Source organism: Vombatus ursinus, unplaced genomic scaffold, assembly GCF_900497805.2.
Source record: "Vombatus ursinus unplaced genomic scaffold, bare-nosed wombat genome assembly UNPS02012147.1, whole genome shotgun sequence".
Lineage (NCBI taxonomy): Eukaryota > Metazoa > Chordata > Mammalia > Diprotodontia > Vombatidae > Vombatus > Vombatus ursinus.
The window spans coordinates 2,088,932-2,105,446 of record NW_020951925.1 but is presented as its reverse complement, the minus strand read 5'-3'; the positions used below and the strand labels follow the sequence as shown (position 1 = coordinate 2,105,446).

The 16,515-nt window shown below is 54.2% G+C and overlaps 1 protein-coding gene across 6 annotated transcripts in view; it reads right to left on the bottom strand.

Annotated features, from left to right (window-relative positions):
- DIP2A (disco interacting protein 2 homolog A) overlaps positions 1-16,515 on the bottom strand; it is a 123,849-nt gene that overhangs the window by 57,818 nt on the left and 49,516 nt on the right. For all 6 annotated transcript variants that reach the window (XR_003568690.1, XM_027857405.1, XM_027857407.1 and 3 more), the window contains 5 exons: positions 14,678-14,797; positions 10,568-10,687; positions 8,792-9,028; positions 2,565-2,693; positions 1,619-1,738 (listed from right to left, as the gene is read on the bottom strand). Coding sequence is in view for 5 of the 6 variants with exons in the window: in XM_027857405.1 (XP_027713206.1) it covers positions 1,619-1,738; positions 2,565-2,693; positions 8,792-9,028; positions 10,568-10,687; positions 14,678-14,797 (726 nt within the window). In the remaining variant the exon portion in view is untranslated. The remainder of the gene's footprint in view (positions 1-1,618; positions 1,739-2,564; positions 2,694-8,791; positions 9,029-10,567; positions 10,688-14,677; positions 14,798-16,515) is intronic.

Below are 16,515 nucleotides of genomic sequence, written 5' to 3'. Positions count from 1 at the left end.
CCCCACTAAGTACATTAAAAGAGATACACACTCCCAAGGCTGGTCCCAGAGGGCTCAGGCCAGGTCTGAGCAGGAGCCTGGCTTTCTCGAGCTCAGAGACATTGGGATGGGCTGGAGGACAGCCTCCGCTATCGGCTCCCCAGAAACAAACCCTGAATCATCTTGCCCTTGGGTATCTGAGGGACAGGGAGGGCCAGGCACAATGCCCCATGCTCAGAGCACTTCCCTGGGGTCTCAAATGAGATTGTTTCTAAGTGCTTAGCACAGTGCCTGCCACAAGCTAGGGGCTTAATAAATGCCTGTTCCACAGCTAACTGTGGTCTAAGGCCGCTAAGTAATGAGTGACTCAGAGCCCGTGTCCAAAGCAAGCAGGGCCTGGCAAATGCATTGAATAGGTGTGCAGTCAGCAGAGCTAAGACTGGATTACATCAAGAGCAAATAAAGGGAAGAAAAAAGATGGAGAAAACATATTGAAAAAAGTTGGGAGGGGGCAGCGAGGTGGCGTAGTCGATAGAGCGCCGGCCCTGGAGTCAGGAGGACCTGCATTCAAATCCGGCCTCAGACCAAACACTTGACACTGACTAGCTGTGTGACCCTGGGCAAGTCACTTAACCCCGACTGCCTCACTAGAAAAAAAAAAAGAAAAAAGAAAAAAGTTGGGAGCCACTGACTGGTAAGTGAAGGCCCACCCTCCAGAGCCCCTGGCTCTAAGGCTTAGCTCCATAGGAAGAACCCAAGACGGGGCATCGGGCCCCCCCCCCCCCCGAGGCAAGCCCAGGTCTGTGGAACAGAGTTCCGGGAGGCTGGTGGGGGACTGGCAGGGCAAGCCTTGACCTTGGGGAAGCCTGGTTTGCCCCTACCTTCACCTCACCAGGCCTCTAAGGTGGAGGCAGGCCTACCTCAGGGGGCAGTGGTGACGCTGCCCTGAGACCACAGTCAGGAGCTTGGCCAGCTTTACGGTCAGCTATTCAGAGTAAGAGCAAGACCCTCCAAAACGAGCAGAGCAGGCTGGCTTGGAGAGCTCCAGGCTGAACTGATCAGGTACCCGAAGAGAAAGCTACAGGGGACGAGGGCTGGGCTTTCATGGATGACCCCATGGTCTGTTCTGTTTACCTGGAAAAGCGCCTGTCCTCTGGGGTTTTAAGTCCAGGATAAAACAAAGTTTTTATTTATTTATTTATTTGTTTGTTTGTTTGTTTGTCTGTTTGTTTGTTTGTGTGACTTGCCCAGAGTCACACAGCTAGGAAGTATTCTGGGTCTGAGGCTGGATTTGAACTCAGGTCCTCCTAACTCCAGGGCTGGTGCTCTATCCACTGTGCCACCTAGTGCCCCCCCCCAAATGTTTTTAAATAAACACAACAGAAAGGAAATCTCCAGATCTTTTTCATCTGAAGCCTGTCTAGCTGGAGCTGCAGCATTTTCTTAGATCTGGCTCCAGGTTCTCACCTGCCCCCATCTTTTAGGGCTGGGACTCCCCCAGGTCACCCACCACGTCACACACTCACTCACACTAGCCAGATGCAGACACAGCCACATCTGTACCCGCCCTGACCACACCCAGCCCCCTCCTCAGGGAAGCCACTCCCAGGGCCCAAGGTCCAAGGCCCAGCACTACTACCTTCCAACAGTTCTTCAAAATCATCCACAAAGAATTCCTTCAGGGGAGGGCGCTTTGGTCTCTTTAAGGTATTCAGAAGCTGCTGAATTTTTGAAGACACTCTGCTATTCACAGGAACACCTATCAAAATTAAGAAGGAGAGAGAAAGGGTGTTGTGAGAGATGTGGTGGGCCCTCTAGGGAAAGGCCGGGGGCTCACAAAATGAAGTCTTTTGCTTGGGGACCCCCCAAAACCCAGTGAGCAGGCCTTCCCAGATCGCTCAGAGCTGTCTCCTGCCAAGGAAAGGGAGGACGGAGGCAGTGACGAGGACGCTGTTCAAAGGCTTTCTGGAAGAAAGCTCAGATACTTTCCCACGTTCTGATGACTGCCCTCAACGGTGGTCACACCCACCCTCAGACAGCAGATGGGGTTTCTGAAAAGAGCCTAAAGCTCTTAGGAGCCCTCGAGAGTGAGCTGGTAGCTGAGCTTGGCAATTAAGTTTTTGGCCCCCAAAAGTACCATAATTGCAAAATAAGGAGAGGGTTTTCCCTAAATCACCCTCAAAAGATTTATTCCACCATAGCCAGGCTTAACCCACAGACTCCCAAGAGTCCACGAAAGCATGACTCCCAACACGACTGAACGACCTTGCTCAGATCAGCAACAAGAAAGCCTTGAAGCCCCAGGCTCTCGCAGCCTCTTTCTAGCTGCGTAAGCCAGTAGTTCACAGGTGAATCCCACCATTCTCTGGGTGGAACAATGAGATGGAAGCAAGGCCCCCGTGTGGCGGGAGACAAAAGCTACCTCTGTCACCATGAGACGGCGAGAGGACGTGGACCGGGATCAGCAAAGCCATCACAAAATCCAAGGCCTCCCAGCATCTAACCTTCCCCGGGCCTTGCCAGGCCCTCAAAAACCTACAGTTTGCCCATCCTTGATTCCAGGCTGGAAACCCAGGGATGTTTACCATCAGCTGTCTCCAATATGCTGCTGCTATAGCCTCGAGGGACCCCTCTCACAGAGGCAACCTGGGGCCGCTCAGGGGGAGGCAGGTCTACAAGGCCTGTGGTCACGTCAGGAGGTGCAGGATGGTTATCTGTAAGGGGAAAAGAAAGAAGAAAAGAAATGCAGCCCCCTCTCCACTAGAGACTCCATCTGTCCTTCAGGAATGAAGGTCGCAGCCTCGTGTCACCATCCATGACAACATCACTGTCCATGACACTGCTTCGAAACTTTGCTAGGTTAAATTTATAAGAATACAAGTCATTCCTCAATTGATAAATGGTCAAAGGATATGAACAGGCAGTTTTCAGATGAAGAAATTAAAGCTTTAATTTAATTAAAGAAATCAAAGTCATATGAAAAAATGCTCTAAATCACTATCGATTAGAGAAATGCAAATCAAAACAACTCTGAGGTACCACCTCGCACCTATCAGATTGCCCCACATGACAAAACAGGAAAATGATAAATATTGGAGAAGATGTGGGAAAATTGGAACACTAATGCATTGTTGGTGGAGTTGTGAAATGATCCAACCATTCTGGAGAACAATTTGGAACTATGCCCAAAGGATTATAAAGATGTGCATACCCTTTGATCCAGCAACACCACTTCTAGGTCTGTATCCCAAAGAGATCATGCAAATGGGAAACGGACCCACATGTACAAAAATATTTATAGCAGCTCTTTCTGTGGTGGCAAAGAATTGGAAATTAAGGGGATGCCCATCGTTTGGGGAATGGCTGAACAAGTTGTGGTATATGAATGTAATGGAATATTGTCATGCTATAAGAAATGATGAGCAGGCGGACTTCAGAAAAACCTGGAAAGACTTGTATGGTCTGATGCTGAGTGAAGTGAGCAGAACCAGGAGAACGTCATACACAGTAACAGCCATGTCGTGAGATAACTAACTTTGATAGACTTAGCCCTTCTCAGCAACACAAAGATCTAAGACATCTCCAAAAACCTCATGACAGAAAATGCTATCCACATCCAGAGAAAGAACTCTGGAGTCTGAATGCAGATCGAAGCATGCTATTTGCTCTTTTTTTTTCTTCTGTTTCGTTTCGTTTCTTCTTTCTTGTGGTTCCTCCTATTGGTTCTAATTCTTCTTTACAACATGACTAATGTGAAAATATGTTTAATAGGAATGTATACGTACAGCCTATATCAGATTGTATGCCATCTTGGGGAGGGAGGTGGAGAAAATTTAAAACTCAAAAAAAACTTATGGAAGTGATTGTTGAAAACTAAAAATAAATTAATTAATAAAAAAATTAAAATAAACTGCTAGGTTAATCAGAGTTTTTCTAAAACAGAATTAGCCAAATGAATAAATTTTACTGGGAGTAGGGCGGGGCTGGGGGAAGGTGAAGTCAGAGGTAGAAAGCAGAAAGGCAGACAGACAGCTAGATTCTATGGTTCCCTGAGAACAACACTGTTACAGATGAGATTGGTGAGGGGAAGACACTGGAGCTCCCCTAGCCCCAGCTTGGTTTTGAGGCCAGATGTGAGTGCCTTGCCTAAGGTCACTCAGAAAGGTGAGTAGCACTCTTACATCCCAGCTCCCCATGTGAGCACTCCGGGCATATGGGACAGCCCTCAGAGGACGAGGCCACAGACAGTGAAGGCACGCACGCACTGACCCTAGGAGAGGACCAGGAAGCTGTGGGGGCACGGAGCAGTCAGTCTCTCCCGCTAACTTATTCTGGGGGACTTGCTCCAGTGTCCTTAAAGTTTAGCACAAGGGAAAGACAACGCAGGTGAAAACAGAGGGTTCTGATCCAGAGTCCTGGTGTTCCTTGTCTCATTGGCCCAATGGTTCTTCCATGTCCCCAAAGGGATAGAATCGCTCATCAGAAGACAGCGGTGTGGAAAACGCCTAACGGAGCAGCGGAGTCTGAAACAGCCCTGGAGGAGACGGTCACCGGGGCCCCAAGCAGGATGCTTTTCAAACACAAAGCCTTGTAGGACTGTCAGCTCTGTCTCTACCTGCCTCCCCCCAACTAACTTCTCAAGTCCTCTGGGACCTGACCTCTGCCCACCAAACTTGCCAGAGCCACTCAAAGTAATCTCTTAGGAGAAATAGCTTACACAGATCATTGAGAAAGAACTGTGCAAAACAACTCACTAAGGTCCCCCTGAAGACCCCCCCACCCTCTGTGGCTGCTGGGCCAGCCCGACCAGCCAGGAGCAGGGGCAGGGGGACCCACGGCTGGCACAGCCAAGGTCTCTCTGACCTTGCCAGCGACAGGGCCACGGTCCTGGAGAAGGAGGGCTCTGGAAAGGCCTCCACTCTTTCCTAAATACTCGAGCCTCTGGGCCACAGGGCCACCTGGACCTTTTGCAGTTTGTTATAAAGGTGTGCTGGCAAAAGTAGAAAGAAGTAGAAAGTTAGAAGAAGCAGACTGAAATGTCTGTCTGAGCCCTCAGTTTCCCATCCTCAGGTGCTCTTCACAGACCATGCCCCTTGAGTTACAGAGCCCTCAGGTTTCTTGAAACTGGTAGGCAGACATTAATAGCATTTTAAAATGTATGTTTCGAGGCTACTTTGTCAGTCAAAAGCAAGTCAGAAATGCTGCAAAAGGCAGCAAGAATCACAGACTGGGGTCTTACCCCGATGCAAAGAGACAGTACCTAAAAGTCATCACACGCCACCAAGGGGGAGAAGCACGTTCTCCCTAATGACCCCTGGCCTCCCCCCAGACGGTGCAAGGAGAGGACAGGCGGCTGCACTGGCACGTCACCGGACAAGCATGCTCCCTGCTGCCCGCGCAGCCTCGCTTCCTTATCCAGGCTCGTGGCCTGGCTAGCCCCTTCCAGCTCTCGCTCTGGGATCCGATGGCCAGGCCAGTCGGCCTGACCTCTGCCACGTCTCACACGCTCCTGCCACTGCCCTGCCCCCACCGTTTCCGCTCTCCAATGCAAGCACCCTTCACATGGTGGCCAAATCACCTTCCTAATACAGATGCCCTCTTTCAAAGGCTCTGGGGAGGGCCCTGTGGGCAGACAGGAGGACCACCTTCTGGACACTGCCCTAAGGGTGGAGGCTGCCCCAGGAAGGAGAAGGCCCCAACCCTAATGTCTACTTGCTGGATGCGATGTCGTGGGTATGGGCTTCTCGGCTAAGTACGGTGTAAACCAGAGGCCTCTGAGCTTGGTTCCTCAGCGTACGAGGCAGGTGCCCACTTCTAAGAGACAGCATGGCACCAAAGACCCCCGACAAGCTGACCCCTGCCTCTGTCTCGAGGCTTGCATACCCAGTGAAGCTCTGCTGATAGCTGGTCCCTAAGTGAGCCTCCCTGTCCTGGGCTGTGCCTCAGGCCTGAAGTGCCCCCTCCCTGCCTCAGCTCTGCCCTTCTGAAGCTCAGCTCACATGTTGCCCCCTTCTAGCTCACTCCTGGTCCCCTCGAGAAGCCTTCCTGAGTGCCCCCTTCTCAAATGGCCAGAAAGTGCTCCCACCGCACCCCATTTTGTGCAGGTGGTCCTTCCCTCTCAGAACATAAGCGCCAACATAAACCATATTAGAAGAGAGCCCTGAACAAAGTAGGGGCCTAATATACGTTTGCTCGATTGAATGAACAAATTACATGTATTTTAAAGCTCTAAGGATCTATGGAACAGAAGGGAAAACATTACTACAAATGAACAAGAGAAGGTTGCTTGAAACCTGGTGAAACCTAAAGCATTTCTATTGCCCCAGTGCTCAGGGTTAACCCACGTGTCTGCCCAGGGTCAGGCCAGTGGGGCAAAGGAACTTGGGAAGATGAGGATTTTCCTTCCAAGAACAGTTCTGCTTCTCCTCCCCTACACCCAACGTCTCTTCACGGCATTCCCCAATCTGTGACTTCCTAACTCTTCCTCCTAAGAAGGGCCGAGGAGCACCCCCATCTCAAATGTGCTGCCCGGGGCACCTGTGGGTCACGACGTCTCCAAATGCACTCATCTCAACAGCCAGCCCAGCCCCTGAAAACTCGGGCCCAGGAAGGCGGTCCAGCCTGTGGGGGGCCAGGGCCAGGGCCAGCCAATGAACAAGACAGGATGCCCAGCTAACCGCTCCCCTTTTACACCTCTTGCGTGACTTACTTAACCACATCCAACAGACATTCTGTCCTAGCTGCCATCACAAAAAATACTCATTACTCCAAGTCCAAGGTGGTCTGCCAGACCGTCCAAGGCTTTGCATCTGTGCTGTCCCAGGAGAGGCAGGTGCAGGTGCACTCGCTGACCCTCTGCGTGGCCTCCGTCTCCACGCTCCACAGAAGACGCCTGAGCCCTGGCTGCTATCAATCAGGTATGGAAACAGGACCACAAAGTAAGTCTGGGCCCTGAGCGAAGGGGACCAGCACCACGGCCAGTGAATGGTGGCTGTGGACAAGGCCCCCCGGGGCCCAGAAAGCCAGCCGCCGCTGGGCCGCTGGGAGTGAGGCTGGCTGCCTGGGGAATCCCGCCCTCCTGCTCTCCTTCGGGAGGTGCCTTCCTGACATTCCCTGGAACTGGCAGTGCTTCTTCCTATGACAAGCAAGATGCGCAGGCATCTGATGGAAATCGACTGGAGGATTCTCCTGGGAACAGAAAAATGCTTCCCTTCAGAATGGAAAGTGCTACGGCTCCATGATTTTCAGCAAGAAAGACCATGGATGGAGAGTGTGGCAACCTCAGAACACTCTCATTTCTAATCCAGCCCAGCCTGAGACAACAGCTACAGCAGGACGGCAAACCCCACTCAGATTTACCATTCGACAGACCCCGGCGCGAGGTCCCAAGAAGGCACCTGTGCCTGCTCTGAGTCCCTGGGACCCTCCTGAGAAGCCGTTGGCAGGAAGATTGGCGACCAGGCTGTCCTGACGCCTCCTCGCTGCCCTGCTGGGTGAGACCGTGAGCAAGTCACTGTAGCTCCGTGGCCTCGCTTTCCACATCACTAAAATAGCAGGGTTAGCTTAGCCATCTCTAAGGCCCCTTAGAGTTTAAAAAGTCTACGATTCTAAGGAGAAAACATCCAAGTTGTTCACAGGCGTCTCTGCGGCCCTGAGGCGCCTGCCCAAATCTTCCCTGGAGCCCTTTTTGTCGGAGGAAAGCACTAAAGACAAAGGGGGTGCCCAGGAAATGGCTGAACAAAGTGGGATGCGTAGACATTCCAACGGGAAAATCACTGCGCCCACAACACAGCCAGCAGAAGGGATTCAGAGAACCAAGGGAGCGTGTGGGAGGGAGAGAGGAAAGCAGAAGCAGGAGAACCATGAGCAGAATGACAATGTCCCCAAGACAGCGCAGAAGAAATGCGATGACCACCTGGGGACACCCAGACACCGGCTGCCGCCGCCCTCCTCAGCAGCAGGGCGCGCCATCGGCTCTCCAACGCAGTCACGGGGCAAAAAGAAGGGGGTGGGGGTGGAGCGGAAGCACAGGGACCCCCAGGGTGTTGAGAAAGGGGCCACGGGACGAACTGTTTGGAGGCCAAGCCGACATCAACATCCTTCCATGTTCAGGAACTGGAGGGTGGAGGACTCATCTAACTTTTATTTCTTATTGTGAGGTTTCTGCCCTTAGATAAAAGGCCCTGCTTGTACAGCTAGCTTTAACTGGGACCTACCCAGCCCTGTCTCAGACCATGCTGCCCGACATTCTTGTTCCAGGAGCAGAGTAAGAGAGGGGAGAGGGAAGCGGGCAGCCCTGGGCCAACAGAGAACATTTCTTTATTTAAGATTCTCATCTTCAGTTACTAAATAGCAATACATTTGTAAGGGGGACGTGGATGAAATGCCAGGAGTGTTGAAATGTCTCCCTTTGCCTATGAGGCATTTCCAACTTGACGCTATTACTTAATATTTAACTGAGATCAAGTAATGAATGCCAAGGTCCTGTCCCAGCGTGCCAGGGAGGGCACTAGACCAGACTGCTGCTGCTGAACGCCCGGGATCCTGACTACCAGGCTGTGCTACCACGGCTTAGAGAGCATCTGCACCTTCACCAAAAGGGAAAGGGAACGTTCCGGGGAAAGCCTTGGGCAGAGGAGGGCCCCTCAGACCATGTACTCTGCTCCTGAAACCTCTCAGCCCCCACGGGGCCTGCCTGCCTGTGGGGGAGCAAAGGAGCGTTTTGGACAACTGCGCTCTCACGGAGGACTCCTGTGTGAGGACTCACACACATCCGGTGTGATGGGTGTCCAGAGGCAGTTACTGTACTGACCTAGCTGAGCGTGGGCCATGAGATCTGCAAGCACTGTGGCGGCGGCGGCGGCGGCAGCGGGAGCCGTATTGGAAGCGGCAGCAGGTTTCCCTCCCGCGTGGGATGAAGTGGAGGATGCAGAAGATGAGGTGGAGGAGCCCTGAATGACCCGATGAAGCCAGGGTTCTACGTTGGAATGGCTCTGGAGTCGCTCGTGGCGCCGGAGGGAGCCCTCGTCTTCTGAGGCCGAGGATGTGTCTGTGATGGAAATAACCGTGACAGGCATGTCATGCAGGAGCGAGCCCAGATGCCTGCCGCGGCCTCCCAGGTCCCGTCACAGGAGGAAGGCACTCAGGGCTCCTCCTAAGAGGGCGGAGAGCCCCTTGGAGGACAACGCAGGCTGGCAGGGAAACTACCTCAGGGACAGAAGGCTGCTGGGCCGGGAGACCAGGCCCTGCTTTTGGAAGTGACCAAGCGTCCGGTCTGGCACAAGGGAATGGCTGCGTCACTCTCCATGCGAGCCTCAAAGACCCAACCCTCTTTCACTCAGCAGTTCAACAACTAAGAAGACATTGGTCGGTGCTCTCAGTGAAGCCACAGACAAGTCAATCAATGGCCCCAGTGGACTCTGCCCTGACTGCTGCCTCTGTCAGCCTAATCCTGAGCAAAGCACACGGGAAAGCGGCTTTGGAGAGGCATGATTCCTTGTGCTCAGGCAAGGGCAGCCATCTTGTGCTGTCCCGCAATCATCTGGCTGGCGCCCAGACACCAAAATGGCTCAGTCACTTACACTGCTAGGAACACAAGCAGTTCGTCACCGGGAGATTTCCAATCAAAACAGCAAAAGCCAGAAGGCTGGGCTGGGGAACCTCTGGCGTCTAGGCTACTCGTCGGCCCACAACTATTCAAGAGGATTCAGATAAGGGCGGTCTCAGTCCTCCATCCACCAAATGAAGCGGGGGCAGGGGGAGGAACGGATGGGGGCCTTTAAAAGGCCCCCTCTTACAGCAGTGCCAGCTTCTGGGAGGCAGGAAACATTTCGGAAGCATCTGGCTCTCCCACTGCAGCACACGTGGCCTGGCAGGGGGCTCGAGGACCCTGAGCTCTGCCTTTGCCTGTCTGTGTTGGAGCTGGGCAGAGCAGGGGGTGAAACCGCTGGGGGCCGGCGGTGGTGGCAGAACGTGGCGGCCGCCCACAGAGTCTTCTCCAGGCAGAGCTAAGACATCAGCCGGCTCGAGCTCAGATCCTACGGCACGTCTCCCTGCTTGCGCTTCTCCTAAGAAGCTGAGGCCTGCCAGCGTCCTCACCCTCACGTGCTCTTCACTTCCAGGGATAAAAGTTTAAAAACAAATTCCGAAGAGGAAGCGGAAAAATAAACTGGCTTTAAGGTCAGACCCTCCCCCAAGTCTGATCCAGTGACTGCCTCAAGGCATACACACAAGTGTATGTGCACAGGTGAACACACATACATACAGGCATGCACACACAGGCTCACATACTCATACACCCGTGCACATACACATGCATGCACATACTCACACCTACGTGACATGCTTGGATGCACACACACTTGTGCTACACACATGCACACACACATGCCCACATAGGCCACACACCTTCTCATCCACAAGCACGTTTGCACAGAAGGGTGCAACGTGCACACACACGCATACACACACACACACAAGCACACACACACACACACATACACGCACACGCATGCACACTCATCCAGGTACACCAGAACACCCATCCCGCCCACCCTGCCGGTGATCACCACAGAGGCCTGCCGGGTACCTGGAGGGGTGTAGGTCTCCACAGAGGAGTGCGCGAGGACGGAGCGTCTCTTGGAAGGCATGGGCATCTTCCTCTCTTTGTACTTGGCTAACGCGGCTTGCACGGCTTCGGTGTGGACATCTGCAGAGGAGACAGAGGGTCAGCCAGGGTGAGCACGGGGCCACTTTGTGGACTTCCAAGCTAGAGGAGCCACGTGGCCTGTTCAGGTGGGCTCAGGTTGGCTTTGCCATGTCCCCCAGCCCAAGGAAGGGGGACGCCCGCATCCCTGGACAAGGGTCAGACGGCAGGTCCCAGTCCTGGATGCCTGATGACCACGGAGCCTCACCTCTCCTTCCCCCTCCCCGAGGCCTCTCTGCCTTTGGCCTCAGGGAGGCTGCCCGGGTGAGCCATGACTTCCCCCTCTCCTTCCCCCCCAACACCTGCCCACTGCAGCCAGAAACTGAGAGGAAATCTGCATCAGTCTCATCCTCACTGCCCTGAGAGCAAGAGAGACTAAAGGCAGAGGGCGCCATTTCACCAAGGGGGGGGTGTTATCTTCAATCCATCTCTTCCACATCTCACCCAAATTTGGCATTTCATTTCTCACCACCATGCCTTTGCAAGGACGTGCCCGATGCCGGGAACACCTCCCCTCTTTGTTGCCACCGTTCAGAACGGCTGGCTTCTCTCCAGCTTTGGCTGCAATGACATTTCCTCTGCAGCCCCAATCTGACCCCCATGGTTCCCCAAATGCTCTTTGTGCACTTCCCTCCTCAGCAGGATGGGAGCTCCTGGGTGGCAGGGGTTACTTTGTCTCCCCAGCACCAGGCCTGCCTCCATGCTGCTGACGGCCGAGTCTGGCTGCCGGACCTGGGTCTCTCCCCACATCGAACCCTTCATCACCTCTTTGTCCTTTCCGAATCTGCGCCTGAGAAGGGCCGTGAGCAGAGAAGCAGAAGCGGGCCTTGTGGAGCAAGTGGGAGCCCACTGGCGGCCCTGGCAGGGCTGTGCCGAGGCGCCTCCTCCTCCCAAAAACATGTTTTCAGCCACAAAGTCCTCCCTGGGCTACAACCTTTTACTCATAACGGGGAGGCCAAGTTTCCCTGAGGTGCACGGAGGGCTCCCCCAGCTGCGCCACCAGCCACAGCCTCAGGGCTCACGACCGTTCTCGTCTGAGTTCTAGGAACCCGACTCAGCGGAAGACGGGCCCAGGCTGAGGGACGGACCTCCAGCCCCAGCAAAGCGCTGTGCCACAGAGGGCTTCAGGAGGTGACCATCAGAATCCACACCCCCACGAAGAAGATGCCTTCCCGTCGGCCTCCGTGCATCACCGACAGGGTGAGGTGATGAAGCACTGGTAGACCCACGAGGGTCCCCCCCGCTCACAGGCCCTCTGCTCCCCCTGTGCACACACTCACACGCGTGCACACGCGTGCCCCCTGCTCTCAGAGTCAAAGTCCAACCCAGCAGGAGCAGGCATCCTTCAGACAGGATGCTACATGTGCTGATGGGTGCCCCAACTGTCACCCACACACCTAACATCACAGGCTGGGCTGAAGGGGACCAAGGTCCCATCTCAAACTCTTTCGGGTGAACAGCCACACACAGACCTGCCCCTGCCTGGCCCAATGCCATCACAGAGATCGAGGGCCCTTCATCATGGAGGGGATGCTGCCAGTCTCTGACCCGGAGCCAGACAAGCCCTCCACTCAGTGTCCTCCTGACTGGGGCACAGAGGGGAAAAAGAAAGCTCAGAGGTCAACTGTCAGGCCTGACATCCTTCAGCTGAGAGCATCACAAGGTGCCAAGAGGCCGAGGGCCAGCCCTTAGGAGCCCCCTCTTCTGTGACACTCCTTAACTTCCCCAAGCGTCTCTGTTGGTGTTTAAATCATCAGGGAGAAGGACTCTGTCTTCCCTTGTGGGGGACCCCCTGGAAGGCACAAGGCCTCACCAGAGGAGCTGAGGAAAGACCCGCTGGCTGGTCATCAGAAGCGAAACGGCCGAGTCTGGACGACTTCGCAGCTTCTGGTAGGGCAATGACGAGACAAATCTTTGATTCTGCTGAGACAAGCCTGGCCAGGATGCTACAGGATAGAAGAAAAAGGAGGCCAGGCAGGAGGCAGCAGCCCAGGAAGGGCGGGGAAGAGTAGGCCCAGACAGGAACCAACAGACGGATGGGAGAGACCTTTGAAAGGCGGTGCTGGAGGGGCAGTCAAGGTGGCGCAGTGGATAGAGCACCTACCCTGAAGTCAGGAGGATCCGAGTCAAATCCGGCCTCAGATCAAACACTTGACACTTAGTAGCTGTGTGACCCTGGCTGAGTCACTTAACCCCAATTGAAAAAAAAAAAAGAAAAAAAAAAAGGTGGTGCCAGCAGGTTCTCCCGGGTCTCGAGGTGGGGGCACACACGGATTTCCTGGATCACGTTTCCACTGTAGACAGGTCAGAAGAGAAAGCAGGTCTGGTCTACTCAGACTTCAACTCGTCATTTGAGAGTGTGTCGCGCCCTCCTTGGGGACACTGCTTGGCACCGTACTAATACCCTGATCAGTGACTTAGAGAAGGCAGAGATGGCCTGCTCTTCCAACCTGGAGGTGACCCAACCTTGGGGGAAGAGGACATACACCGATAACAAAGGCAGCATCCAAAAACCTTGCCTGAGCATTCAGCATCATGGCCTCGGGCCACACAGGGCACCTGGCCCCAGGAGCCGAGGGTCCTTCCAGGGCTCCCGCATCAGATCACACCAGGAACGCCGAGGTGGGGGGGTGAAGGCAGCCAGAGGAGGGAAGATCACCAGCAAAGTGACCCGCGGTGAGCTCACGCCCAGTAACGACAGCCTGACGGACCTCGGGAAGCTTGGCCCCAGAAGTACCTGGAGGCACAATCAGAAGGGCTTGACTTGCCCCCAAAGGGCAGAAGGGGCTGCTCTCTCCCTGAGGGTCTTCAAGCAGAGGAGGCCTGACCACTGCCTCCACTCAGAATCTAGGGAAGACCCAGGATTGGAATCCATTAGAGGGTTCTCTCATTTCATTTCCATTTTGTTGTTTTTATCCGACTCAGAGACATCAGAGACGATCTTTCTTGGGGCATTACTCGATCAAAGAAAATAGTTCACCGAGTGAACGGAGATTGTCCACTGGAAAAAAGCAAACTCATTTTATTCTGGAAGCTGCAGGCCGGGAGAACTTTCTTCATCGGCACATCCTTGCTGATCAGCACCGGGACAGGCCACGTGGAGAGCCTCCTAATGGCTGAGTTCCTGAATAACCAAATCCCTCGCTGCAGGCCAAATGAGCAAGGCCAGAGCTGGTGGGGCCGGAGCAGGAGCCCAAGCCCTGGCGGGCAGCTGGGGAAGCCTGCCGCAGAGCAGAGGGGGCAGGTCTCTGCGTGGGCTCGCCTCCGGTTGGGGCTGCCCAATGGGAAGGGTAGGCGTTGGGGCCAACTCCGCCACAGCCAGCGCACACCAAGAGAAGCTTACCGAGCCCGAGTGACCAAACGTGCCAAGCACTCCCAGAAGGCTCCGTGCGTCCTCCCTCCCAGCCACCTCCTTGGGGCCCCAAATGCCCATAAATCCTCTCCTCAGACTGGGATGAGAGAAAATGAAGAAAGGGGATCACTGCTACGCAGCTCAGGGCAGCCCAGTGAAGGGGCCGTGGGTGGGACATCCCAGGACCCAAGTTTAAATCCTGGCTCTGACATCTTAACACAAGTCACTTTGCTCCAGGGGGACAGTGAGTGGGCGCCATGGTGCACGGAACACAGGACCCAGGGTCAGGAAGAACTGAGTTCAAATCCAGTCACTTACCAACTACGTATGTGACTACAGACAAATCCCTTCCTTTCCCTTGGTCTGCCTCAGTTTCCTCATCTGTAAAATGGGGATGATAACGGCACTCACCTCCCAGGGTTGCTGGGAGGACCCAATGAGACGCTAATTTTAAAGCCCTTACACACAGCAGACACTGTTACAGATGTTAGCTATCGTTAGCTATTATTATTGTAATAAGGGCACTCCATGGTGGCTATGGTCTGTCAGCCAACTGTCCACTCAGGATGGATCAGCCCCTCATGCCACAGAAACCAGGTTCCCACGCAGCGAGATATGTCCCAGGCCCCACCTTTCCTTACCGGATCGGAAGCGCTCATCCCTCGCATTGGCGGAGCGTGCCTTTTGCTGTTTGGAGCTGGTGGCTGGAGTCTGCGAGGACCCTGGGACTCTGTTCTCTGCTCGCAGAGAGGGGTCTACACCTGAAACAGAATCCCAGCACAGGTCAGCATCCTGTGTTAGGCTCAGGTCCGTTTTTGATAAAACCGTACACCTTCACCACGCCTGCAAGAGTGGAGAGAACAAAGTCCAGCGCTCCAGAAGGACGAGGCACTGTCCTCACTGGGAGCTGGTGAGTCCCTGAATGGAGGCTAGGGACATTTCCCTGCCAGAAACAAGAGCGGATTCTTCTGCTGAGTGGGATTTTCTATCTGTAATCAAAGCAGCCCTTCCAGGAGGAAAAACAAAATCAAACCGCAGGGCCCCAGGTACAACCCCGGACAGAGGACAGAGGCAGAGAACGTCACATGGACAATGGTGGAAAAAACGCTATTGGAGACAGTGCCCCTCTCCCTCTTTCTCTTCTCCTCCTCCCCCTGCCCCCTCTCCCTCCCTCTCCTCTTCCTCCCTCCCCTTCTCTCGACTCTATTCTCTGGGTCCAGGCACAGGTCTCCCTGTCAGTCAATACACTCCTTGTCATGGTTGAGGCCCAGCCTTGTGACGCCCCAAGATAAAACAAATGTGGAGCTCCCCACCTCACCCGCTATCCTAAACAGGGCTCTCACTTTATGGAACACACATGTTGGGAAAGAGCATGTGTAAATCAGCATTTCTGCAAATTCCATTTGAAGAGGGCCGGGCAAGTGTGGCCTCAATTTGCCTTTTGCATCATTTCTGGATTTCTGTGCACATGGCTAGAGGTGAGAGAGCAAGGCCCAGAAGGGAATTCGATTCTGATGTTTACCCTATTAATCTCTTCACTAGGAGATGTCCATTTGAACATGTGCCTCTGTCTGGGCGTGAGTTTTCCTGCTAGGGAGCTGTTCAGGAGGCCCAGCCCCTCTGGTGGGAGGGCTTCCAGGCCCTTCTCAGGGCTGCTCATCCCCCCCCTTGGGTGTTCACTGGCCACCCCACTCTCCCCTGTGGCTCCAAGAAGCTGGAGCATGCCACAGCCCCATAAACCTTCCCTGCAGAAGGCCTAACCTAGGCGGTGGGGTAGGGGCGTGTTAACCCCAGCAACGGGCAGATGAGAACAATGTGTTCCAGTGGCCACGAAGGCAGCTGAGCGCACGCAGTGGGGCGCCGAGAGCTCGATGAGGCATCAAAGATGCCAAGGTCATCCGCTGCATCCTGGGCCATCGCCAGTCATCCTGACTTGTGTCCTGCCAAGGGACTTCAGTGACTCCAGAAGAAAGAGTTAAGGCTGAAGACCTCACTTCAATCCAATTCATGTGCAAGTCAGGACGTGACTCTGTGACGTCACTGGTCCTCTTCAAAAATGAAGGCCAGACAACAACAGCTAGAATTAAAGGACATTCTGCGTACAGGCCAGGTGACTGCGAGTACTGGGGGAAGCTCGAGCGAGTCCCAAGATGGTCACCAAATTTGAATCTCTTTTTGTACTATTAATATATATTAAGAAATCCATTCCGCAAGATTCATGACTTACCTCTTATGCATGCAGCAAAGTGCCAGAAATGAAATCTGAACCCAAGGCCAGATTTGAGCTCAGGCCTTCCTGGCCCCAGGCCCAGCACTCCATCTGCTGAGCCGCTGGGCTGCCCCCGAGAGGACTGGCTACCAAAGAGAGCAGGTTAAGACACCGGGAGATGCCATGCCTGGAAGGCCACTTAGTGGAGACTCCACAAAGGGAGGAAAAAAGGGATTTCCAGGGCCAGGAAGTACCCTGCTAAGAGGCAGG